Source organism: Carcharhinus amblyrhynchos, chromosome 9, assembly GCF_965287045.1.
Source record: "Carcharhinus amblyrhynchos chromosome 9, sCarAmb.v2.hapA, whole genome shotgun sequence".
Taxonomy (NCBI): Eukaryota; Metazoa; Chordata; class Chondrichthyes; order Carcharhiniformes; family Carcharhinidae; genus Carcharhinus; species Carcharhinus amblyrhynchos.
Window position 1 is genome coordinate 9,571,098 of NC_137332.1, and position 25,702 is coordinate 9,596,799.

Consider the following 25,702-nt stretch of genomic DNA (forward strand, 5'->3'; position numbering starts at 1 on the left):
GTTAAAGTCCAACAGGTTTATTTGGTAACACAAGCTTTCAGAGCGCTGCTCCTTCATCAGATGAGTGCCAATAGGTTTATATGGTAGCACTCACCTGATGAAGGGGTAACGTTCCAAAAGCTCGTGCTACCAAATAATCCTGTTGGATTTTAACATGATACTTTGAGGCAATGCCCGCAGATCCTTGTCTCTCCTACTAATGGCAACATCTTCTCCATGTCCACTCTATCCAGGTCTTTAATATCCTGTAAGTTTCAATGAGAACTCCCCTCATCCTTCTAACTTCTATTGAGTACAGACCCAGAGTCCTCAAACATTCCTCATTATTGAGGGTAGGACTCACCTATCGCCACCTTTCCTAATCATTTTTACTGCCCAGAAACAAATTGATGTTTGATAGTACTCCCGTGAAAAGGGTTAGGATGTGTTGGCATGTTCAGGGTGCCATATAAATGCAGGTTGTCATTGTTGTTGCTGTTAAGCCTTGATGACCAAAAGGCGAGACAAAGAGATGGGTTCCAAGAAGGCTGCCAATGATGGAGAGAGCGGGTGTGAGAGAGAGAGAGAGAGAGAGAGAGAGATGGAGTAGCAGAGAGGTTAGCAGAGGGGAATTCCAGCTGTTGGAATCAGGCATGTGGAGGCAAACCGCCAATAGTTGGGGAAGGAAGGAAGTGAGGGAGGCACTTGGTGTGTTGTCAAGCTGAAGGAGAAAGAGAGGGATGAGGCCATGGAGCGATTTGAATATGAGGATGAGGCATTTCCAGATTGGAAGGCTAGTTTAGATATCTAAGAGCTGAGATTGTTAAAAGAAATGCAATTGTATAATCTTTTTCATGAGCAGCGGATGTCCCAGAGTAGTTAACAGGAATATCATCAAGATTGTAGTGGAGGAAGGGGAGAAGCTGATTTGCACACAATATAATGACACAAACAACTTAATAATGGCCTGATAACCTGTTTTTGTGATGATGGTTGAGGGATAAGTTTTGACTAAGAACATAAGAAATAGGAGCAGGAGTAGGCCATCTAGCCCCTCGAGCCTGCCCCGCCATTCAATAAGATCATGGCTGATCTGTCGTGGCTCAGTTCCACATTCCCGCCCTCTCCCCATAACCCTTAATCCCCTCGCTTATCAAAAACCCATCAACCCGCTTCTTAAATATATTTAGCGAGGCAGCCTCCACCACTTCAACGGGCAGAGAATTCCAGAGATTCACCACCCTTTGAGTGAAGAAGTTCCTCCTCAACTCTGTTCTAAACCGCCCTCCCTTTATCTTGAGGCTGTGCCCTCTAGTCCTACTGTCCTTTCTGAGCGGGAAGAGCCTCTCCACCTCTATCCTATCCATCCCATTCATCATCTTATATGTCTCAATGAGATCTCCCTTCATTCTTCTAAACTCTAACGAGTACAAGCCGAGTTTATTCAGCCTCTCCTCATAGCTCAACCCCCTCAACTCCGGTATCAGCCTAGTAAACCTCCTCTGCACTCCCTCCAAGGCCAAAATATCCTTGCGTAAGTGCGGCGACCAAAACTGCACACAGTACTCCAGCTACGGCCTCACCAGTGCCCTGTACAGTTGCAGCAAGACCTCCCTACTTTTATATTCAATCCCCCTCACTATGAAGGCCAGCATCCCATTTGCCTTCCTGACCACCTGCTGCACCTGCAGGCTGGGTTTTTGCGACTCATGCACAAGGACCCCGAGGTCCCTCTGCACCATCGCATGCTGCAGTTTTTCGCCATGTAAGTAATAGTCTTTCCTACCATTCTTCCTACCAAAGTGGACAACCTCACACTTGCCAACATTAAATTCCATTTGCCAGTTCCTGGCCCATTTGCCCAGCCTATCTAGATCCTTCTGCAGACTCTCCACACCCTCCGCACAATTTGCCGTTCCACCAATCTTGGTGTCATCACCAAATTTCGACACCATACACTCTGTTCCCTCCTCCAGATCATCTATATAAATGGTAAATAGCTGAGGCCCCAGCACCGACCCCTGGGGCACTCCACTAGTCACCAACCGCCAATCCGAATAGCACCCATTGACCCCACTCTCTGCCTCCTATTTGACAACCAATCCCCTATCCACGCTAACACCCTGCCCCCAACTCCATGCCCCCTAACCTTCTGTAACAACCTCTTGTGCGGCACCTTATCAAACGTCTTTTGAAAATCAAGAAAAACCACATCCACCGGTTCGCCTCTGTCCACCGCCCTAGATACATCCTCATAGAACTCCAATAAATTCGTCAGACACGACTTCCCCTTAACGAAACCGTGCTGCGTCTGCTCTATCAAGCAATTCTCCTAGACACTAGGGATAACTCCCTTGCTCCCCTTCAATAAAGTGCCAGTTGAGATGTCAGGCAGGGCCTGTTCTGAAGACAGTACTTCTGACAGAGCGGCCTTCTTTTTTTAAATTAATTCTTGGGACATGGACGTCGCTGGCTGGCCAATATTCATTGCTGTTTCCTACTTCCCTGAGGGAACTTGTCAACCACATTGCCATGCAGGCCAGACCGGGTAAGGATGGCAGATTTCCTTCCCTAAGGGGCATCAGTGGGCCAGATGGATTTTTCCGACAATTGTCAATGGTTTCATGGTCATCAGTAGATTCCTAATTTCAGATTTCTTTTCTACTGAATTCAAATCCCACCATCTGCCATGGTGGGATTCGAATACAGGTCCTCAGAATATTTGGAATGTCAGCCGGGGCAGAGCTCAAGTTCTGGCTTTGAACCCACAAAAGCCTAGAGTGCTACCAATGAGTGGCTTTGCTTCCATGGCGCAGATTGATTCAACCAAAAAGGAATCACAAAATAGAGGCGGAATAGGTGGCACATGTAAGGCATGGGGAGGCGATGGCCTAGTAGTATTATCACTAGACTATTAATCCAGAGACTCAGCCAATGTTCTGGGGACCTGGGCTTGAACCCCACCATGGCAGCTGGTGGAATTTAAAGAACAAAGAAAATTGCAATACAGGAACAGGCTATTCAGTCCTCCAAGAATGCACCAATCATGCTGCCCATCTGAATTAAAACCCCCTACCCTTCCATGAACTATATCTCTCTATTCCCATCCTATTCATGTATTTGTCAAGATGCCCCTTAAAACTCACTATCATATCTGCTTCCACTATCTCCCCCGGCAGTGAGTTCCAGGCACCCACTACCCTCTGTGTAAACAACTTGCCTCATACATCTCCTTTAAACTTTGCCCCTCGCACCTTAAACCTGTGCCTCCTCGTAGTTGACTCTTCCACCCTGGGAAAAAGCTTCTGATTATCCACTCTGTCCATGCTCCCCATAATCTTGTAGACTTCTATCAGGTCGCCCTTCAATCTCCGTCGTTCCAGTGAGAACAAACTTTTCTCGTAGCTAATGCCCTCCATACCAGGCAACATCCTGGGAAATCTTTTCTGTACCCTCCCCAGAGTTTCTACATCCTTCTGGTAGTGTGGCAAAAAAATTATTAAATTCAATATTAAAAAAATCTAGAATTAAGAATCTACTGATTACTATGAAACCATTGTCGATTGTTGGAAAAACCCATCTGGTTCACTAATATCTTTTAGGGAAGGAAATCTGCCATCCTTACCCGGTCTGGCCTACATGTGACTCCAGAGCTACAGCAATGTGGTTGACTCTTAACTGCCCTCAGGCAACTAGGGATGGGCAATAAATGCTGGCCAGCCAGCGATGCCCAAGTCCCATGAATGAATAAAAAATAACTAAGGAGGATTGGTGATTGGCAAATTGATAATTAGGATTAAGAAAGAATGGCGAACACGAAGGAGGGATTTCACCTCGGAATCACCATCCCTGGACCCGAGCACAGGCTGACACTACAGTGCAGGAGTGCGACACTGCCAGAGGGGCCAGCTTCTGGATGGTCCATTAAACTATTTTCACAGCTTCACAGTTGGGCATAAATGTCACCAATTCCTTTGATCAACATCAAATAAAAAGACTATCCGGTCATTATTGTGTTGCCATTAGTGGGATCTTTCTGTGCACAAACTGATTGCCCCTTTTTGCCACGCTATAACAATGACTGCACTCCAAAATCCTTCATTGGCTGGAAAACACTTTCAGACTGTTGGCGATTGTGTAAGGCGCTATAAGGCAAGTCTTTTTACTGCTTCAAGCAATAGAAAAGGCAAAACTCCTTGGGGTCAAAAGGTAAAATATTGGGTGGTGTATTGAGAAGGACTGAGTTAAAATGGGCCCATTGATGTTCCTTCCCCATCTACCTTGTGAGTTCATGTTGGAGGAGTGATTGCCTGAATCACGCAGATGAGGAAAGTCCAACAAATCATTGGTGGTTCAATGCCTCTGGGCAAAGAAGATAACGGCCAACCATGACTCCAATTCCTGATCTCCATCCTGTCTAGATGGGGCGGCATAGTGACACGGCGGTTAGCACTGCTGCCTCACAGTATCAGGGACCCGGGTTTGATTCCTGGCTTGGGGCACTGTCTGAGTGGAGTTTGCACTTTATCCTCGTGTCTGCGTGGGTTTCCTCCGGGCGCTCTGGTTTCCTCCCACATTCCAAAGATGTGCGGGATAGGTAGATTAGCCATGTCCCTTAGTGTCAGGGGGACGAGTTAGGTTAAATACATGGGGTTATGGGGATAGGACCTGGTGGTTAGTGCAGATTCGATGGGCCAAATGGTCTCCTTCTGCATTGTAGGGATTCTATGATTCTTAGATACATACACACTTGCGTATGTTGGGGAAATGACAAGTTCAGACTTGTCTGTGATACCCACCATGGTAGAATAGCCAACTGTCTAAGCCCATGGATGGGGAGTGATGACTTTGTGAGGACACAATGGAACTCACTACCATGGATGGATGGATTGGGCAGTGAAGAGAGGAAATTTCAATCGGCACAGCCCACAGGGCTTCACACCTCACAGGAAACATGGACTGCCAAAATAACCTCCACCATTTTTTAAAGTTTAAATGCGACGTAATGCATTTTGGAAGGCCTAATGCAGACAGGAAATACACAGTAAATGGCAGAACCCTTAAGAGTATTGATGGGCAGAGGAATCTGGGTGTACAGGTACACAGGTCACTGAAAGTGGTAAGGCAGCTGGAGAAGGTAGTTAAGAAGGCACACGGATGCTTGCCTTCATCGGCCGGGGCATTGAGTTTAAAAATTGGCAAGTCATTTTGCAGCTTTATGGAACCTTAGTTTTAGGCCACACTTGGAATATAATGTTCAATTCTGGTTGCCACACCACCAGAAGAATGTGGAGGCTTTGGAGAGGGTACAGAAAAGATTTATCAGGATGTTGCCTGTTATGGAGGGCATTAGCTCTGAGGAGAAGTTGGAGAAACTTGGTTTGTTCTCACTGGAATGACAGAGGTTGAGGTGTGCCTGATAGAAGTCTACAAGGGCCTGTTCCTATGTTGTAACTTTCTTCGTTCTTTGCTCCTTATGCTTTATTTATTAGTGTCACAAGTAGGCTTACATTAACACTGCAATAAAGTTACTGTGAAAATCCCCTGGTCGCCACACTCTGGTGCCTGTTTGGGTACACTGAGGGAGAATTTAGTACGGCCAATGCACTTAACCAGCATGTCTTTTAGACTGTGGGAGGGAACCGGAGCATCCGGAGGAAACCCCTGCAGACACAGGGAGAATGTGCAAGCTCCACACAGACGCCAGGAATTGAATCCAGATCCCTGGCGCTGTGAGGCAGCAGTGCTAACCACTGTGCTGCCCCACAGTGAGAGGGGGGTGAATCGATGGGCTAGGCGGAGAATGAAAGCATTGCGTTTATTTTATCATCCTTAATTTTGGATTCTTTCTCCCGCAGCTGCTGGCTCAGCACAGAAAACAACTTTATTTGGAGTTTCATTGGGCCGGCATGTTTAATCATCTTGGTGAGTCTGAATCAGATATCACAGTTTCACAAAGCCTTTCCACTGCTTTTCCTCCAGCTGGGGTTCTGAAGAAGTCACATGAGACTCAAAGCATTGGTTCTGCCTCTCGCTCCATGGATTCTACCAGACCTGCTGGGTTTTCCCAGCATTCATCCTGTTTTTATCTCAGGGGGCTTTCCTAATGGTCAGCCCAGCACCCCTCCAAAGAATAAAGAATTCTACGGAGAAGGGTAGGAAAGTGGAGTTAAAATTACAATCGGATCAGCCATTGGGTGGGATTGGATACACTGAGGGAGAATGTAACATGGCCAACGCACCTAACAAGCACGTCTTTCGGACTGTGGGAGGAAACTGGAGCATCCAGAAGAAGCCCCATCTGAGCTCAACTAAACTTTAAATGGTCGCTACATTTTTGGTCTTGCCCGCTGTGATTCCCACAGTGGGGCGAGACAGAAGAATTTCAGCTGTCTAAATCGACTATACAGCAGAACAGACTAGAGGGGCTGAATGGCCCATTTCTTGCGCTCTTATAACCGGTTGGCACCAGGCAGCACGGTGGCACAATGGCTAGGAATGCTGTCTCACAGCGCCAGGGACCCGGGTTCAATTCCCAACTTGGGCCACTGCCTGCGTGGAGTTTGCACGTTCTCCCTGTGTCTGCGTGGGTTTCCTCAGGGTGCTCTGGTTTCCTCCCATGTTCCAAGGATGTGCAGGTTGGGTTGATTGGCCATACTAAATTGTATCTTAGTGTCGGGGGGATTAGCAGGGTGAATGCATGGGGCGAGAGGGATAGGGGCTGGGTAGGATTGTGGTGGGTGCAGATTCGATGGGCCATTCTGTGATTCTGTGGCCATTTGCTGTTTGCGGGATCTCAGTGAGGTGCTCATTGACCATTGTGGGGTCTGCTTGCATAACAAGAACCAGTTTTTTAAGGGAGTGTTTTTGGATTGTGCGCATACATTTTCCATCTCCAATTGCTCTGAGGGCATTTAAGGGTCAACCCAAAGATGTAGGACAGTAACTAAATGTGAGGGAGACCGGATAATAATGCCGGAAGTTTAATTTTCCCAAATCTGGTAGGAATCCACACATCTTGCAGGATGGGATTGGGGACCAGAGTTTTCCAAACCCCCTCCCTCCCCCAGTGGTGTGTCCCCCATGATGGAGACGGTTCACCATTGGCTGCCGTTGGGACATTCCGGTCCCCATCCTGATGTCTACAATGTCAACAATGGCTGACATAGAACATAGAACATTACAGCGCAGTAAAGGCCCTCCGGCCCTCGATGTTGCGCCGACCAGTGGAACCAATCTAATGACCCTCTAACCTAAACTATTCCAATATTATCCATAAATTTCACTGCTGGGGAGCCCGCGGTGAGGGTCAACTTCAGAAGGACCAGAAGATCCCCCCCTCCTTCCCCGTCAGGATAGGCCAGAAAATCCCACTCGTGTTTTCACAACACACTAAGTCATGAATTAACCAAAACACCCAACCTCATCCCTTCAAATCATTTAGCACACATGAATCTCTTTGGGGTAATTTTTTTGAGAGATGTAATTAGATGCTATATAAAGAAAGCATTCTTTCTTTCGAAACTACAAGAAGGAATTAAGTGTCGCGTGGTAAATTGTGCCTTTAATCTGCCTTTAACACATCTCCCCCCTCCAGGGAGTTTGAAAAGAAAGACAGAAGTTGTATTCGCAAAGCTCCCTCCCCTGTCCGCAGGACACAGAGCACTTTACAGCCAATGAAGTACTTAATTACTGATGTAATGTCAGGAAATGCGACTGCCAATTTGGGCTCAGCAAGGTCTCACCAACAGCACTGAGATAATGATCAGATAATCTGTTTTTTATTATAGACAGTTGAGGAATAAATATTGGCCAGAACACCAGGGAGAACTTCCCTATTCTTCAAAACAGCATCATGGTATCTCTTACATCCACCTGAGAGCATGCAAAGACCTCCACCACTTTCTGGTTTGGATATCTCCCAAGGCACGACCATCTCATTAAACTCAACATAAAAGGCTTCTTTTGACTCTGGCACACTTTGGAGTTGAATAACTGTTTCGAGCCAATTCCCCTTAGTTCCTTCATTGGTATCGGTTGATTAAATATTTTATTAAACTGACAAAACGACACAAATGAACAAAAGAACGTGAAAGTAATAAGTTACCGAGGCAACGCTCCGCATTATTTGCTCATTTGTAAGTCTATTACAAGTACCACTGTTCGGGCCATTCCACACTCGCTGCTGATTAACAGCTCACCTCAGTAATTGTTTACCTAGTCTCTGCTGAAGGCCTTGCCGGCGAGAGAGCGGGGAAACAATTCAAACTCGCTTTGCTCTGTTAATTTTTGGAGATGAAAGATTAATGGCAGAGGGATGAATTTCACTTTGCAATCTCCTGCGACTGAGCTTCCTTTCATTCTTACTGGGGATATAGGGGCCACTGACAAGTCAGTGTTTGTTGTCTATCCCCCATTTATTTTTTTAATCATTTATGGGACATGGGTGTTGCTGGCTGGGCCAACGTTTATTGCCCATCCCCCTTGGAGAGCAGTTGAGAGTGAACTGTGGCTCTGGAGTCACATGTAGGCCAGACCAGGTAAGGATGGCAGATTTCCTGCCCTAAAGGACAGGAAGAGATTCTATGACTCTGTGATTCTGTGAAGTGGGGAGTATTCCATCACACTCTTGATTTGCGCCTTGTAAATGGTAGACAGACTTATGGGAGTCAGGAGGTGAGTTGCTCACTGCAGGATCCCTAGTTAATGACTAATCCAATTCAGTTTCTGGTCAGTGGTAACCCCCAGGATGTCCTTTTTTTCCGACAATTGGCAATGGTTTGTGACCACCATTAGATTTTTTTTTCAATTCCAGATATCTTTTATTGAATTCAGATTTCACCATCTACCGTGGTGGGATTCGAACCCAGGCCCCCAGAACATTAGCTGAGTTTCTGGACTAATAGTCTAGCGATAATACCACGAAGCCATCACCTTTCCTTAATCTTCACTCAAAGGGTGGTGAATCTCTGGAATTCTCTGTCCATTGAAGTGGTGGAGGCTACCTCGCTGAATATATTTAAGTCACGGGTAGATAGGTTTTTGACAGACAAGGGAATTAAGGGTTATGGGGAGAGAGTGGGAAAGTGGAACTGATCCACTTCAGATCAGCCATGATCTTATTGAATGGCGGGGCAGGCTCGAAGGGCTAGATGGCCTACTCCTGCTCCTATTTCTTATGTTCTTATGTTCTTAATGCATCTTGTATTTTGGACGCACTGCTGTCACTATGCATCAGTAGTGGAGGGAGCGTACATACAAGTGGGACGCTATACAAATGGGCTGCTATGTCCTGGATAGTGTTGAGCTTCTTGAGGTTGTTGGAGCTGCGTTCATTCAGGCACCTACAGTGGGCAGCACGGTGGCACAGTAGTTAGCACTGCTGCCTCACATGCCAGGAACCTGGGTTCAATTCCAGCCTCAGTCATTGTCTGTGTGGAGTTTGCACATTCTCCCCATGTCTGTGTGGGTTTCCCCCAGATGCTCTGGTTTCCTCCCACAGTCCAAAGATGTGCAGGTTGGGTGGATTATCCATGTTAAATTGCCCCCTAGTATCAGGGGTTACAGGAATAGGGCCTGGGTGGGATTGTTATCAGTGCAGGCTCAATGGGCCAAATGGCCTCCTTCTGCTATGTAGGGATTCTATGACTCTGTGATTCTGTGAAGTGGGGAGTATTCCATCACACTCTTGATTTGCGCCTTGTAAATGGTAGACAGGCTTATGGGAGTCAGGAGGTGAGTTGCTCACTGCAGGATCCCTAGCTAATGGCTAATCCAATTCAGTTTCTGGTCAATGGTAACCCCTAGGATGTTAATGGTGGGAGTTCAATGTTCATAAGGCTGTCAATTGACTGTCAAGGATTAGATGGCTAGATTCTTCCTTGTACGGGCTGGCCAATGCCTGGGACTTATATGACATGAATGTTATTTGCCCCCAAAATGGGCCAGCAGCTAAATTTTCTTTAAGTGACCATGCGTTCTAAATGTCGCTGGCAAGGCGAGCATTTATTGCCCATTTATGATTGACAAGGTGGTGGTGAGCGGGAACAGTATCATTGTGTAATTCTACTGAACCTGTGATTCAGGGGTTTAGACCAATTCTCCTGAGACAAGGACTTTTTTTTTATTCACTGATGGGATGCGGGGATGTGACTGGGCCAGCACTGATTCCCCAACCCTCGGAAGGCAGTGAGAGTCAACCACATTGCTGTGGCTCTGGAGTCACATTTCGGCCAGACCAGCTAAGGTTGGCAGATTTCCTTCCCTGAAGGACACAAGTGAACCAGATAGGTTCTTCCAAAAATCAACAATGGTTTCACAGTCATCAGTAGATTCTTAATTCCCACATACTTTTTGTTGAATTCAAATCCCACCATCTGCCGTGGGATTCGAACCCCAGAGCAGTTTCTAGGTTAGTAGTCTAGCGATTAGGCCCTCGCCTCCACCACCTCGTGGAATTTAAATTCAATTCATTCATTGATGTGGATTCATCACAATAATGATTTGCAGGGAATTACTGGTTTGGTAGAAAAACTCGTCTGAAGTCCTTCAGTGAAAGAGGTTGGCCATGTTGATCTGCTCAGGGCCCACACAGCAATGTGCCTGACCTATCACTGCCCACTGAAATGGCCTTGCAAGCCACTCAGTTGAATCAAATTGCTGTGAATTGGAAGATACCCGCTCAGAGTTTCAACCTAAAGAGGGAATTTTCCCATCCAGCCTGCCACAGGAATCGTAGTGGATGGCGGGGGGGTGGGGGGTGGGGGCGGACATGGACAGGTCGGTTCAGGCGGGACTTTCCAGTTTTGGAGTGAGCTCGTCTAGAAAAACCCACCCTGAGAACTTGTGTGGAACTTGAGCTGAATGTCCTCCGTCAGGTCTTTGGCTGCCGAACTAACCTTTCTTAAAGTGCCATCCACCCCACGGATGAGGAGACCTCTTCATCGTTTAATATCTCCTGGCTTCACAGAAGTAATGCAAGCCTTACCTAAAGGCCCAAGCTGACCCTCTCAGCTTTGTGTCTCACCCACCATAAAAAGAAACAATCGTACTCCATCACTGCAGGACATTGTGACGTGCTGCACAGCCAATAAAATGTTATCACAGTGAGGTGAGAAGTTTGAGGGTTTAAGTAACCGGAATATAAAGTTTAAATGTATTTATTAGTGTCACAAATAGACCTACATTAACACTACAATGAAGTTACTGTGAAAATCCCCTAGTTGCCGCACTCTGGCGCCTGTTCGGGTACACCGATGGAGAATTTAGCATGGCCAATGCACCTAACCAGCACTTCTTTCAGACTGTGGGAGGAAACTACACAGCTTGCGTTTAAGATATTTGTCAACGGAGAAATATATTGGCCAGTACATTCAGGAAAACTTCTCCATTCTTCCTTGAAATAATACAATGGCATTGTCTCCATTCACCTAACCGGGCAAACAGTATTTTGATTTAGGAAGTAGTCGCTATTGTCCCTTGGTGACGCAGTGGTTAGCACTGCTGCCTTGCAGAGCCAGGGACCTGGGTTCAATTCCTGCTTGGGTCACTGTCTGTGTGGAGTCTGTACGTTCTCCCTGTGTCTGCATGGGGTTCCTCCAGGTGCTCCAGGGTCAATGGGTGCTATTCGGATTGGCGGTTGGTGACTAGTGGGGTGCCCCAGGGGTCGGTGCTGGGGCCTCAGCTATTTACCATTTATATAGATGATCTGGAGGAGGGAACCAAGTGTAGGGTGTCGAAATTTGCTGATGACACCAAGATTGGGGGAAAGGCAAATTGTGCGGAGGGTGTGGAGAGTCTGCAGAAGGATCTAGATAGGCTGGGCGAATGGGCCAGGAAATGGCAAATGGAATTTAATGTTGGCAAGTGTGAGGTGGTCCACTTTGGTAGGAAGAATGGTAGGAAGGACTATTACTTACGTGGCGAAAAACTGCAGCAGGCGACGGTGCAGAGGGACCTCGGGGTCCTTGTGCATGAGTCGCAAAAACCCAGCCTGCAGGTGCAGCAGGTGGTCAGGAAGGCGAATGGGATGCTGGCCTTCATAGCAAGGGGGATTGAATATAAAAGTAGGGAGGTCTTGCTGCAGCTGTATAGGGCATTGGTGAGGCCGCAGCTGGAGTACTGTGTGCAGTTTTGGGCGCCGCACCTGCGCAAGGATATTTTGGCCTTGGAGGGAGTGCAGAGGAGGTTTACTAGGCTGATACCGGAGTTGAGGGGGTTGAGCTATGAGGAGAGGCTGAATAAACTAGGCTTGTACTCGTTAGAGTTTAGAAGAATGAGGGGAGATCTCATTGAGACGTATAAGATGATGAATGGGATGGATAGGATAGAGGTGGAGAGACTCTTCCTGCTCAGAAAGGACAGTAGGACTAGGGGGCACAGCCTCAAGATAAAGGGGGGGCGGTTTAGAACGGAGTTGAGGAGGAACTTCTTCACTCAAAGGGTGGTGAATCTCTGGAATTCTCTGCCCGTTGAAGTGGTGGAGGCTGCCTCGCTAAATATTTTTAAGAAGCGGGTTGATGGGTTTTTGATAAGAGAGGGGATTAAGGGTTATGGGGAGAGGGCGGGAAAGTGGAACTGAGCCACGACAGATCAGCCATGATCTTATTGAATGGCGGGGCAGGCTCGAAGGGCCAGATGGCCTACTCCTGCTCCTATTTCTTATGTTCTTATGTTCTTATGTTCTCTGGTTTCAGTCAGAGAGACGTGTTGGTTAGGTGCATTGGCCATGCTAAATTCTCTCTCAGTACACCCGAACAGGAATATGGCGACTAGGGGTTTTCACAGTGACTTCATTGCCGTATTAATGTAAGCTCACTTGTGATGCTAATAAATAAACTTTAGATGAGCATAGTCCTAGATAACAATAGTTCCAGATGACTATAAGCTGTTCTCCCCTTTGGGTGGGGAGATGTGACTGATGGTGATTTAACCTGAAGGTCACCACACCTCAGGCAAGGGCAATGTTGAGAAGGCAATAACCTCAGCCAGCACGGGAATTGAACCCACGCTGTTGGCGTCGCTCTGCATCACTAACCAGCTGTCCACACAAGTGAGCTAAACCGACCCCCAGCTTTCATTTTAATATCTCACCCAAAAGGCGGCATCTCTAACAGGGCAGCACTCCCTCAGTGTGATACTGAAGTGTCAGTTTTTATAACGGTGTCAGGTTTCAGAGTGGGGTTTGAACCCATTACCCTTAAGTCCGAAGTGAGACAGAATTCTGAAATCTGCTGAGACCCAGGCTCAGCATCGAAAAGACTCAAAATTACTAAAGTCCCCTTTGGCATCCAGTAGACACTGGTTTTTGATTTGATTTGATTTATTATTGTCACATGTATTAACATACAGTGAAAAGTATTGTTTCTTACTTTCTATACAGGCAAAGCATACCATTCATAGAGAAGGCAAGGCAAGAGTACAGAATGTAATGTTACAGTCATTGGTAGGGTGTAGAGAAAGATCAACTTAGTGCGGTCCATTCAAAAGTCTGACGGCAGTAGGGAAGAAGCTGTTCTTGAGTCAGTTGGTATGCGATCTCTGACTTTTGTATCTTTTTCCTGGCGGAAGAAGATGGAAGAGAGAATGTCCGGGGTGTGCGGGGTCGTTAATTATGCTGGCTGCTTTGCCAAGGCAGTGGGAAGTGTAGACAGAGTTGATGGATGGGAGGCTGATTTTGCTGATGGAGGCTGATGGATTGGGCTACATTCGCTACCTTTTGTAGTTCCTTGTGGGCCTTGGGCAGAGCAGGACCCCACACCAAGTTGTGATACAGCTGGAAAGAATGCTTTCTATGGCGCATCTGTAAAAGTTGGTGAGAGCCATAGAGGACACGCTGAATTTCCTTTGTCTTCTGGTGGGCTTTCTGAGCTATGGTGTCGGCAATGGGGGGGACCAGGACAGATGAGGACGTAGTGCCAAATTTCTGAGCAGGCTTCACCTTGGGGCCTCTTTGCAACTTTGAGTTGCATCACAGTATGCTGCACCTTTCATGTCGGCAGCTAGTGTGAGCTCAAATTTCTACCCGTCAGTGTCCTACCCCCTACCCTCCCCCCCTCCCCCACTGCACCCTCGCCCCCACGCAGAGCTTTACCACTTTTTTTAATCGTCTTTATCTGTTTATCTTACCTTGAGCAAAGAAAATAAGCTTGGGCTTATTAAAACATGGCAAGCTTCATTTTCCTAGCCCGTGCTGTTGTTTACTGAAAACGTACAAAACATTTACTCCCCAGAGCGAAGCTATAATTAAATCATTTCTGTACAGGATGAGCCATCATTCTGGGCAAAACATCTGCTGCTGAACGATCTTCTCAATGCTGGCCGAGGTAATATATGAAACACTAAGAAATAATTGGTGCAGAATGAGTTTGTGTCAAGTGATAGAGCAGTATATTGCATTCTGCGGAGAATATTACAAGTCCAACACGGATATTAAAATTACTTTTTCCACCAGATCAGCTTCCCTTAAGAGTCAATGGATCTCTTCTCAATTTAAAGAGGTAATGCCCCTGTCAAGCCAGAGGATGTAATTTTCCGTTCCCACCCCCTCCCCACCTCTTCTGCCATGGTGTGTTTTCCAGCTCCAGAAGCAGTCAGGCAATGGCCGCCAACAAGGATCTTTCAGTCCCGCTGATAACTGCGGCGTTTTGTGTGGTTCGCCCATCTCGCCACCGAGAAACCTGTTGCGGGCGGAGGGGTGGGGGTGGTGGGGGGGGAGAGAGGTAGCATTCACCTACGGTGGGACAGGAAGATCCCACTGTTGGGAAGGCATGGAAACTCCCGCCCAGAATCTTCTTTCGTGTCACCTATAGTATTCAGGGGAGACATTACCAGAATCAAGGCCGGTTCATCTATTGAGTTGGCGTGGTAAGGATAAGATGGTTATTGAATCATAGGATGTGATAACACAGAAGGAGGCCATTTGGCCCACCATGCCTGTGCCAGCTCTTTGATAGATCTGGTCTCATGTCCATACTGATTCTCTATAGGTAGTTTTTTCTAATGATCAGGGAATATTTACCTGTTTCCACCACCCAATCAGGCAGTGCATTCTGGATCACAGTAATTCAATGTGTAAAAAACTGCTTTCTCATTCTGTCTCTGCTTTTCTCGCCAGATATAACCACCTTGTTCTATCGAACTGTTGACCCTTCAACCACTGGAAACAGTGGTTGCATGGCACTACTGTGTACTCCGCTTTAGCAGCATGGGGCCATTGTATACGCTGCTTAAGCTATCATAGAAACAAAGAAAATAGGAGCAAGAGGAAACCATTGGGCCCTTCGAGTCTCCTCCACCATTCATTACAACCATGGCTGATCATCCAACTCAATAGCCTAATCCTGCTTTCTCCATAACCTTTGATTACATTCACCCCTAGTGCTATATCCAGTCACCTCTTGAATACATTCAATATTTTGGCATCAACTACTTCCCCTGGTAATGAATTCCACAGACTCACCACTCTTTGGGTGAAGAAATATCTCCTCATCTCTGTCCTAAATGGTCTACCTTGAATTCTCGGACTGTGACCCCTGGTTCTGGACTCTCCCAATATCGGGACCATCGTCCCTGCATTGACCTTGAGTAGTCCTGTTAGAATTTTATACATCTCTGTGACATCCCCCCTCATTCATCTGAACTCCAGCGAAAACAATCCTAACAATCATAGCACCATTCTGTACGCAACCTCAGCACTATGATGCCACTGTGTACGCCACCTTAGCAGTATGGTAACGCATGGTAGGTTGTTGCATAAGGTTAAATCCCATGGGATCCAGGGTGAGGTATCTAAATGGATACAAAATTGGCCTGACAGAAGTAGAGGGTGGTTGTAGAGAGTTGTTTTTCAAACTGGAGGCCCGTGACCAGCAGTGTGCCTCAGGGATCAGTGCTGGGTCCACTGTTATTTGACATTCATATTAATGATTTGGATGAGAATATAGGAGACATGGTTAGGAAGTTTGCAGATGACACTAAGATTGGTGGCATAATGGCCAGTCAAGAAAGTTATCTTCAATTACAACTGGATTTTGATCAATTGGGCCAGTCGGCTGACGAATGGCCGATGGAGTTTAATTTAGACAAATGTGAGGTGATGCATTTTGGTAGATTGAACCAAGGCAGGACTTGCTCAGTTAATGTTGGGGAGAGTTACAGAACAAAGAGATCTATCCCCATGAAAGTGGAGTCACAGGTGAACAGAGTGGTGAAGAAGGTATTCGGCATGCTTGGCTTCATCAGTCAGAACATTGAATACAGGAGTTGGAACGTCCTGATTGATGAGGGTGGGGCAGTGGATGTTGTCTATATGGACTTCAGTCATGCCTTTGACAAGGTCCTTCATGGCAGACTGGTGCAGAAGGTGAAGTCGCATGGAATCAGAGCTGCCAAGGTGGATACAAAACTGGCTCAGTCAAAGAAGACAGAGGTTTGCAGTGGAAGGGTACGTTTCTGAATGGAGGGCTGTGACAATTGGTGTTCCTCAGGGATCAGTGCTGGGGCCTTTGCTGTTTGTAATTTATATAAATGATTTGGAGGAAAATGTAACTGGTTTGATTAGTAAATTTGCGGACGACGTAAAGGTTGGTGGATTTGCGGAAAGCAATGAAGACCATCAGAAGATACAGCAAGATATAGATCAGTTGGAGACTTGGGCGGAGAGATGGCAGATGAAGTTTAATCCAGACAAATGTGAGGTAACGCATTTTGGAAGGTCTAATACACATAGGGAATATACAGTAAATGGCAGAATCCTTAGGAGTATTGATAGGCAAAGGGATCTGGGTGTACTGGTACACAGGTCACTGAAAGTGGCAACGCAGGTGAAGAAGGTAGTCAAGAAGGCATACGGCATGCTTGCCTTCATCGGCCAGGGTATTAAGTCTAAAATTGACAAGTCAAGCTGACACTTTATAGAAACTTATTTAGGCCGCACTTGGAATATAGTGTTCAATTCTGGTCGCCACACTACCAGAAGGATGTGGAGGCTTTAGAGAGGGTACAGAAAAGATTTACCAGGATGTTGCCTGGTTTGGAGGGCATTAGCTATGAGGAGAGGTTGGAGAAACTTGGTTTGTGCTCACTGGAGCGACGGAGGATGAAGGGAGACCTGATAGAAGTCTACGACATTATGAGGGGCATGAACAGAGTGGATAGTCAGAAGCTTTTTCCCAGGGTGGAAGAGTCAATTATTAGGAGGCGTAGGTTTAAGGTGTGAGGGGCAAATTTTAAAAGAGATGTACAAGGCAGATTCTTTACACAGGGAATGGTGGGTGCCTGGAACTCGTTGCCGGGGGAAGTAGTGGAAACGGGTACAGTAGTGACTTCTAAGGGGCATCGTGACAAGGACATGAATAGGATGGGAATAGAGGGATATGGTCCCTGGAAATGTAGGGGGTTTTAGTTCAGTCGGGCAGCATGGTCGATGCAGGCTTGGAGGGCCAAAGGGCCTATTCCTTGCTGAAATTTTCTTTGTTCTTTTTCTCTGCCTTGTTGAAGTTGTACACAACATTGCTAAGGCCACGCTTGGAATACTGTGTGCAATTCTGGTCACCCTATTTAGAAAGGATATAATTAAACTAGAAAGAGTGCAGAAAAGATTTACTAGGATGCTACTGGAACTTGATCGATTGAATTATAAGGAGAGACTGGATAGAGTGGGACTTTTTTCTCTGGAGCACAGGGGGCTGAGGGGTGATCTTATAGAGGTCGATAAAATAATGAGGGGCACGGATCAGCTAGATAGTCAATATCTTTTCCTAAAGGTAGGGGAGTCTAAAACTAGAGGGCATAGGTTTAAGGTGAGAGGGAGAGATACAAAACTGTTCAGAGGGGTAATTTTTTCACACAGAGGGTGGTGAGTGCCTGGAACAAGCTTCCAGAGGTAGTAGTAGAGACGGGTACAATTTTGTCTTTTGAAAAGCATTTAGATAGTTACATAGATACGATGGGTATCGAGTGATATGGGTCAAATGTGGGCAATTGGGATTAGTTTAGTGGTTTAAAAAAAAATGGCAGCATGGACAAGTTGGGCTAAAAGGCCTGCTTCCATGCTGTAAACCTCTATGACACTATGATTCTATGACTCTATGACCATGGCGCCACTGTGTACACCACCTCAGCAGCATGGTGCCACTGTGTACACCACTTCAGCAGCATGGTGCCACTGTGTACACCACCTCAGCAGCATGGTGCCGCTGTGTACACCACCTCAGCAGCATGGCGCCACTGTGTACACCACCTCAGCAGCATGGTGCCAGCAGTGTTGGTATGACAGGATGACGTGTGATGTAAAAAATATCATCAGCACTGCTCACCACTGCTTCCAATGTGGGCATACTGGGCACCATGTTGTCAAGGGCGTCAGTGTGGGTATTATTGTGCACACCGCACGCAGATGGTAACGTCAGTCAGAGACTAAAAAGCGATGGCAGCACAATGGCACAATGGTTAGCGCTGCTGCCTCACAGCGCCAGGGACCTCGGTTTGATTCCAGCCTTGGGTCACTGTCTGTGTGGAGTTTGCATGTTCTCCACATATCTACGTGGGTTTCCTTCAGGTGCTCCAGTTTCCTCCCACAGTCCAAAGATGTGCGGGTTAGGTGGATTGCCCACAATAAATTGACCCTAAATCTCCCACTGGCAGTTAGATGGCCTATAGTAAACTATAGCCAGTATTGTGACTACACTTTTCCTGTTCCTGAACTCTACCCATGTTACCTCACTGTCTGAGCCCTCCGAGGTGTCCTCCCAGAGTTCAGCTGCGATATTCTCCTTAACCATTAATGCAACTCCCCCACTCCTTTTACATCCTCCCCTATCTCACCTGAAACATCTGTATCCTGGAATGTTAAGCTGCCAATCTTGGCCTTCCCTTAACCAAGTCTCTGTATTAGCAACAGCATCATTGTTCCTAGTACTAATCCAAGCTCTAAGTTTGTCTGCCTTACGTGTTACAGTTCTCACATTGAAACAAATGCACTTCAGTCCACCAGACCCTCTTTGATTAGCTGGGTGCTGGGTGATTGGGGGGAGGGTAGTTGGGTAGTTAGGGCATTGGATGTTGGACCTCAGTAGAGTCGCCCCCAGTCTTGGGAGTTACAGTCATGATTCCCCTATGGAGTGCAACCCCAGAATGAGGTGGAACGGAGACAGCAAAATAGACAAGCAGCTCACAGAAAGGGCAGGTGTAGGGCAGGAGTAGGGCTCTCAGCTAGAGACCTCAATGTAATAGGAGGAGAAGGAGGCCATTCAGCCTCTCAAGCCTGCTCTGCCATTCAATAGAACGTGGCCGATCTTCCACCTCAGCACCATTTTCCCGTAATATCTCCACATTCGGGCAGCACGGTAACACTGCTGCCTCACAGTGAGAGGGATCCGGGTTCAATTCTGGCCTCAGTGCACATTCTCCCCGTGTCTGCGTGTGTTTCCTCCGGGCACTCCGGTTTCCTCCCACACTCCAAATATGTACAGGTTAGGTTGATTGGCAACACTAAATTGCCCCTACAGGGGGATTAGCTAGCATAAATGTGTGAGGTTACGGGAATAGGGCCTGGGTAGGGTTGTGGTCGGTACAGACTCGATGCTGCAGGGATTCTACGATTCTGTGCCCGGTATCTTTAATAACTAGAAATCTATCAAGCTCTGGTCCTCAAGAAGCATTTCTCTCACCCGCAGCTTAAGCCAGGAACAGTGCGTTCAATGGCTGTTCTTCACAGTACGGAGCCATCTCTTGATTAGTGAGAAGTCTCACAATACCAGGTTAAAATCTAACAGGTTTATCTGGTCGTTTATTTGTGCTACCAAATAAACCTGTTGAACTTTAACCTGGTGTTGTGAGACTTTTTACTGTGCCTACCCCAGTCCAACGCCGGCATCTCCACACCACCTCTTTGAACCCAGGTCTGCAGACACAGAGCCAGTTGAGACCGGGCCTGTCCGTCACAAGTAGGGCACAGTGGACACAAACATTTTCACCAGCAGATCCAACACACCGCCCCCCCGCCCCCGGCAGGAACAAGCAATAAAGCAATGGGGGTAAGATTAGTAAATTTGTGGATGACACAAAGATTGGATGGGTGTTTAACCATGAGGCGGAGTGTCCTGGACTACAGGAAGATATAAACAAAATGGTCAAGTGGGCAGATAAGTGCCAGATGGGATTTAACCCTGAAAAGAGTGAAGCGATACACTTCGGAAGGAGTAATTTAACAAGGAAGTACTCAATGAATGGTAAAACTAGGAAGTTCTGTGGGACAAAGGGACCTTGGCGTGTTTGTCTGCAGATCTCTGGAGGCAGAAAGCCATGTTAGTGGGGTGGTGAAAAAGGCGTATGGGCCACTTGCCTTTATCAATGATGGTATAGATTACAAAAGCAGGAAAGTTACCCTGGAGTTGTATAGAACTTTGGTGAGGGCACAGCTAGAGTACTGTGTGCAGTTCTGATCGTCAAACTATCAGAAGGATGTGAATGCACTGAAGAGGGTGCAGAGGATGCTGCCGGGAATGGAACATTTAAGTTAGAAAGAGAGGCTTGGTAGGCTTGGGTTGTTTTTATTGGAGAAGAAAAGATTGAGGAGGGCGACCTGATCATGGTGTACAAGATCATGAGGGACATGGACAGAGTGGAGAAGGAGCAGCTGTTCCCCTTCTTTGAAGGGTCAGTCATGAGGGGACATCGGTTCAAGGTGAGGGGCAGGAGCTTAGGGGCGATGTGAGGAAAAACCTTTTACCCAGAGGGTGGTGACGGTCTGGAATGCGCTGCCTGGGAGGATGGTAGAGTACTTGGATGGGCACATGGCACATCATGACATTCAGGGCTATGGGCCAAGTGCTGGCAGTTGGAATTAGTTGCGAGGTCAGGTGTTTCTAGTGTGTCGGTGGGAATCGATGGGCCGAAGAGCCTCTTCTGCATTATATTATTCTATGATTCTATGAGAAGGAGACACATGAAGGTGCCAACCATCCCGAGCACCATCAAGTGGAACATTCAGATGCCAAGTGCAAACAGCCAAAAAGGTTGCCGAATCCGGAGATTTCTGCCTCATCAAGCACCACCTGCCCCACTTGTGGTGGAGTCTGCGGCTCCAGGATTGGCCCATTCAACCACTGCAGAACCCACCCTCCACTTCCCACCACCACCTCGGAGTTGAAGCGAGTCATTTTCGACCCTGATGGACTGCCATCCTCTGAAGAAAATAAAAGCTTCTTGCTTTGGGCAGCACGGTGGCACAGTGGTTAACACTGCTGCCTCACAGAGCCAGGGACCTGGGTTCGATTCCCAGCTTGGGTCGCTGTCTGTGTGGAGCTTGCACATTCTCCCCGTATCTGCGTGGGTTTCCTCCGGGTGCTCCGGTTTCCTCCCACAGTCCAAAGATATGCGGATATGTTGATTGGCCGTGCTAAATTGTCCCTTAGTGTCAGGGGGATTAGCAGTGTAAATGCATGAGGCTGTGGGGATAGGGTCTGGATGGGATTGTGGTTAGTGCAGACTCAATGAGTCGTACGGCCTCCTTCTGCACTGTAGGATTGTATGATTCTATGCCCTGATCGAGAGCTAGGCTTGAGGGGCCGAGTGGCCTATTCCTGCTCCTAATTCATACATTTGTAAACCAAACGGGTGGGATTTTACAGCCTCGTTTGGACCAGATCTGAAATTCCCACCTGAGATCAAGAGGCATTTCTATTGTCCGCCTCTCGCCCGCTCCCATTCCGTGGCGGATGGGGTGATAGAATTCTAGCGAATGTCTCCGTTTTAACCGGGGTAGATCTGATGGTTTAAGCTTGCAATCGGAACTCCAAGAGATCAAGAGCGGGGAGAGAAGTTTTGACAGTTTGATGTTGCCTTTTTAAAAAAAAACTGTGGATTATTTTTAGTATAATCTCGCTGTGATAATTAGCTCTCTTTGACAAAGATAAGTGACATCTTCCCATGATACACTCAGCAAAAAAAAAAGCCTTGGCACTTCTTGGCATTGAAACAGGGAGCCACAATTAGTGCAAGCTCCTGACATGTTTCAGCTGTAGCCATCCATATTAATGCGGGAGAACTTATGCCTCTCGCCTTCCTCTTTTGATATTGCAGACAGCGCTGCTTTTCCATCTCATAAATATTATACCCACAGCTAAATTAATCCCCCAGCAGATGGGAAGCTCCATTGAAGAATGGTGTTTACAAAGCTTGCCCGTTTGCATTTGAGCGGAACCCTCAGGCCCTCCGTTTAGCAGCGGACTCACACAAGGATGCCCCAAAAATTCTCTGGGAGCAGCAGCGAGATGTCCCGTACCATCCAGATTTCGGAAATGTATCAGGTCGAACGCAATAATCTATCTCAAACAAGGAGGGCAGTAAAGGAAGATTAATAATCTACATCGTGAGGATAAATAGAAATGCAATGACTGTGCCATAGACATTGCTCTGTCTAGGATACTGCGAGGCCTGGATAGAGTGGACAAGGAGAGGACGTTTCTACTAGTAGGGAAAACTAGAGGGCACAAACTCAGGCCAAAAGATCGATCCTTTAAAATAGAGATGAGGAGGAATTTCTTCAGTGGTGAATCTGTGGAACTCTTTGCCGCAGAAGGTTGTGGAAGCCAGGTCATTGAGTGTCTTTAAGACAGAGATAGATAGGTTCTTGATTAATAAGGGGTTCAGGGGAAAGTGGGATGCTGCGTCCAGTTCTGGCCGCCACACTACCAGAAGGACGTAGAGGCTTTGGAGAGAGCACAGAAAAGGTTTACCAGGATGTTGCCTGGTATGGAGAGTCTTAGCTATAAGGAGAGATTGGGCAAACTGGGGTTGTTCTCCCTGGAAAGATGGAGGATGAGGGGCGATCTAATAGAGTTGTATAAAATTGTGAAGGGCATAGATAGGGTGAACAGTGGAAAGCTTTTCCCCAGGTCAGAGGTGACGAACGCAAGGGGTCACAAGTTCAAGGTTAAGGAGGCAAGGTTCAACACAGATGTCAGAGGGACGTATTTTACGCAGAGGGTGGTGGGGGCCTGGAATGCACTGCCAAGCAAGGTGGTGGAGGCGGACACGCTGGGATCGTTTAAGACTTATCTAGATAGCCACATGAATAGACTGGGAATAGAGGGGTACAAACAAATGGTCTAGTTGGGTGCATGAGTGGTGCAGGTTTGGAGGGCCGAAGGACCTGTTCCTGTGCAGTGTTGTTCTTTGTTATGGGGAAAAGGCAGGAGAATGGGGATGAGGCAGAGCTGACTCGATGGGCCAAGTGGCGTAATTCTGCTCCTATGCCTTATGGTCTTATGTCCGCAGTGTGAGACATAACAGCAGCAGGGTTGTACTTTGTCAGGGTTGGCTATCTCAGTTGGCCAGTTGGTTTGAGTGTAACACAGAATGTTGCCAACAGTATTAATTCAAGCTACATCCCAGGGCTTACCATTGAACAGTTACTGAACTGGACTATAGAAGTGGAGCAGCACGGTGGTACAGTGGTTAACACTGCTGCCTCACAGCGCCAGGGACCTGGGTTCAATTCCCGGCCTTGGGTGGCTGTCTCGGTGGAGTCTGCACTTTCTGCCTGTGTTTGTGTGTGTTTCCTCCAGTTTTCCCCCACACTCCAAGGTTTGGTTGATTGGCCGTGCTAAGTTGACCCTAGTGTCAGGGGAACTAGCAGGGTGAATATGCGGGATTACGGAAAAGGGCCTGGGTGGCATTGTGGTCATGACAGACTCAATGGGCCGAAAGGCCTCCTTCTGTACTGTAGTGATTCTATGATTCTATGAAAAGTTACTGCACACAAGGAGGAACTTTGGCCCACCTTGTCCATGCCAGTCCATGGACACCCAGGTGGCCTTTCTAATCCCACCTTCCAGCACCCAGCCCGTAACCCTGTACTTTACAGCACTTAAGGTGCAGATCCAGGTACTTTTTAAAAGAATTTAGGGTCTCTGCCTCCACCACCAACTCAGGCAGTAAATTCCAGACACCCGCCACCCTCTGCACAAAAAATAATGCTTCCTCATGTCCCCTGTACACCTTCTGCCACTTGTCTTGAATCTATGTCCCCTGATTCTAGAATTTTCCACCAAGGGAAACAATATAATTGCTGTAATACAGTGGCTAGTGCTGCTGCCTTCGCTGCACCAGGGACATGAGTTCAATTCCTGGCTTGGATCACTGTCTGTGTGGAATCTGCGCGTCCTCCCCATGTCTGCATGGGTTTCCCACAGTCTCCTCCCACAGCCCAAAAGACTTGTTGGCTAGTTGCACTGGTCATGCTAGATTCTCTATCAGTGCACCCGAACAGCTGCCTGATTTTCACAGTAACTTCATTGCAGTGTTAACATATGTGACACTAATAAGTAAATATATACTTAAAATCCGGAGTGTGATGGAGTACTCTCCACATGACTGAGGGAAGCACTTCAACAACAGTCAAGAAGATTGACATCATCCAGGCCAAAGCAGTTTAATTGGCTTCCCATTCACTACCTTCAACAGTCACCCCCTCCACATTTTCAGCAGTGCGTACCAACTACGAGATGGTAGATAAGGGGCAGCACGGTGGCGCAATGGTTAGCACTGCTGCCTCACAATGCCAGGGAACCGCGTTTGATTCTCGGGTTAGGTCACTGTGTGGAGTTTGCACATTCTCCTCGTGTCTGCGTGGGTTTTCTCTGGGTGCTCTGGTTTCCTCCCACACTGCAAAGATGTGCTGGTTAGGTGTCTCAGCCATAGTAAATTGCCCCTTCATGTTCAGGGGGCTAGCAGGGTAAATGTTTGGGGTTATGGGGATAGTGCCTGGTGGGATTGCGGTCAGTGCAAACCCAAATGGCCTCCTTTGGCACATTAAGATTCTATGATTCTATAACTGCAGCAACTCACCAAGGCTCCTGAGACAGTACCTTCCAAACCGGTGACCACTGCCGCTTAGAAGGACAGGACAGCAGATGTCTGGGAACACCAGAAGCTGAAAGAGCTAAGAACATCCTTAATTTTTGAGTTTAGCTGGGAGCATCTTTAGGCTATTTTCCCAAACCGGACTGGAGTTATACTGTGCCTATTGTAAGGCCAAAATGGTGTGGGACTAGATTGTGGAGGGTCTTGGCTTTAAGTGCACTGAGGAACCAAACCTTCGGAACGGAAGAAGGGTAATTGTTGTGTTAGTGGACCAGTCCAGAGGCTGGGACTTGGAACCAAGAGAATGAGTGTTCAAATCCCAGGAGGACAGAAGGTGAATGAAAATTCAGGTTGGGAAAAAGTTGGTATCAGTAATAGTGATAAAGCTGTCAGATCATAGTAAAAATCACTGACATCCACGAGGGATGGAAACGCCTATATTCTTGTTTGGGTTGGCCTAGATGTGACGCCAGTACCACTGCACTACCACTCTACTCTTCCACCTAGAAAGACAATGGCAGCAGATACATGGTAATGCCACCATTTGCAAGTTTTGCTTCAGCCAAAGCACCATTCCAACTTGGAAATATATCACCATCCTTCAATGTTGCTGGGTTCAAATCTTGGAATGCCATCCCTCTTAGCATTCTGGGTGTACCTACACTACATAGTATCATAGTCATAGAGGTTTACAGCATGGAAACAGGCCCTTTGACCCAACTTGTCCATACTGCCCAGTTTTTACCACCAAGCTAGTCCCAATTGCCTGTGTTTGGCCCATATCCCTCTATACCTGTGTAACTGTCTAAATGCTTTTTAAAAGACAAAATTGTACCCACTGCTATTCCTACTTCTA

General features: G+C 47.1%; 1 protein-coding gene across 1 annotated transcript in view; it reads left to right on the forward strand.

Moving 5' to 3' along the window:
- Positions 1-25,702, forward strand: part of adgrl4 (adhesion G protein-coupled receptor L4) — a 143,564-nt gene that overhangs the window by 88,431 nt on the left and 29,431 nt on the right. The window contains exon 12 of the mRNA XM_080196494.1: positions 5,838-5,904. Coding sequence (XP_080052620.1) covers positions 5,838-5,904 — 67 coding nt within the window. The remainder of the gene's footprint in view (positions 1-5,837; positions 5,905-25,702) is intronic.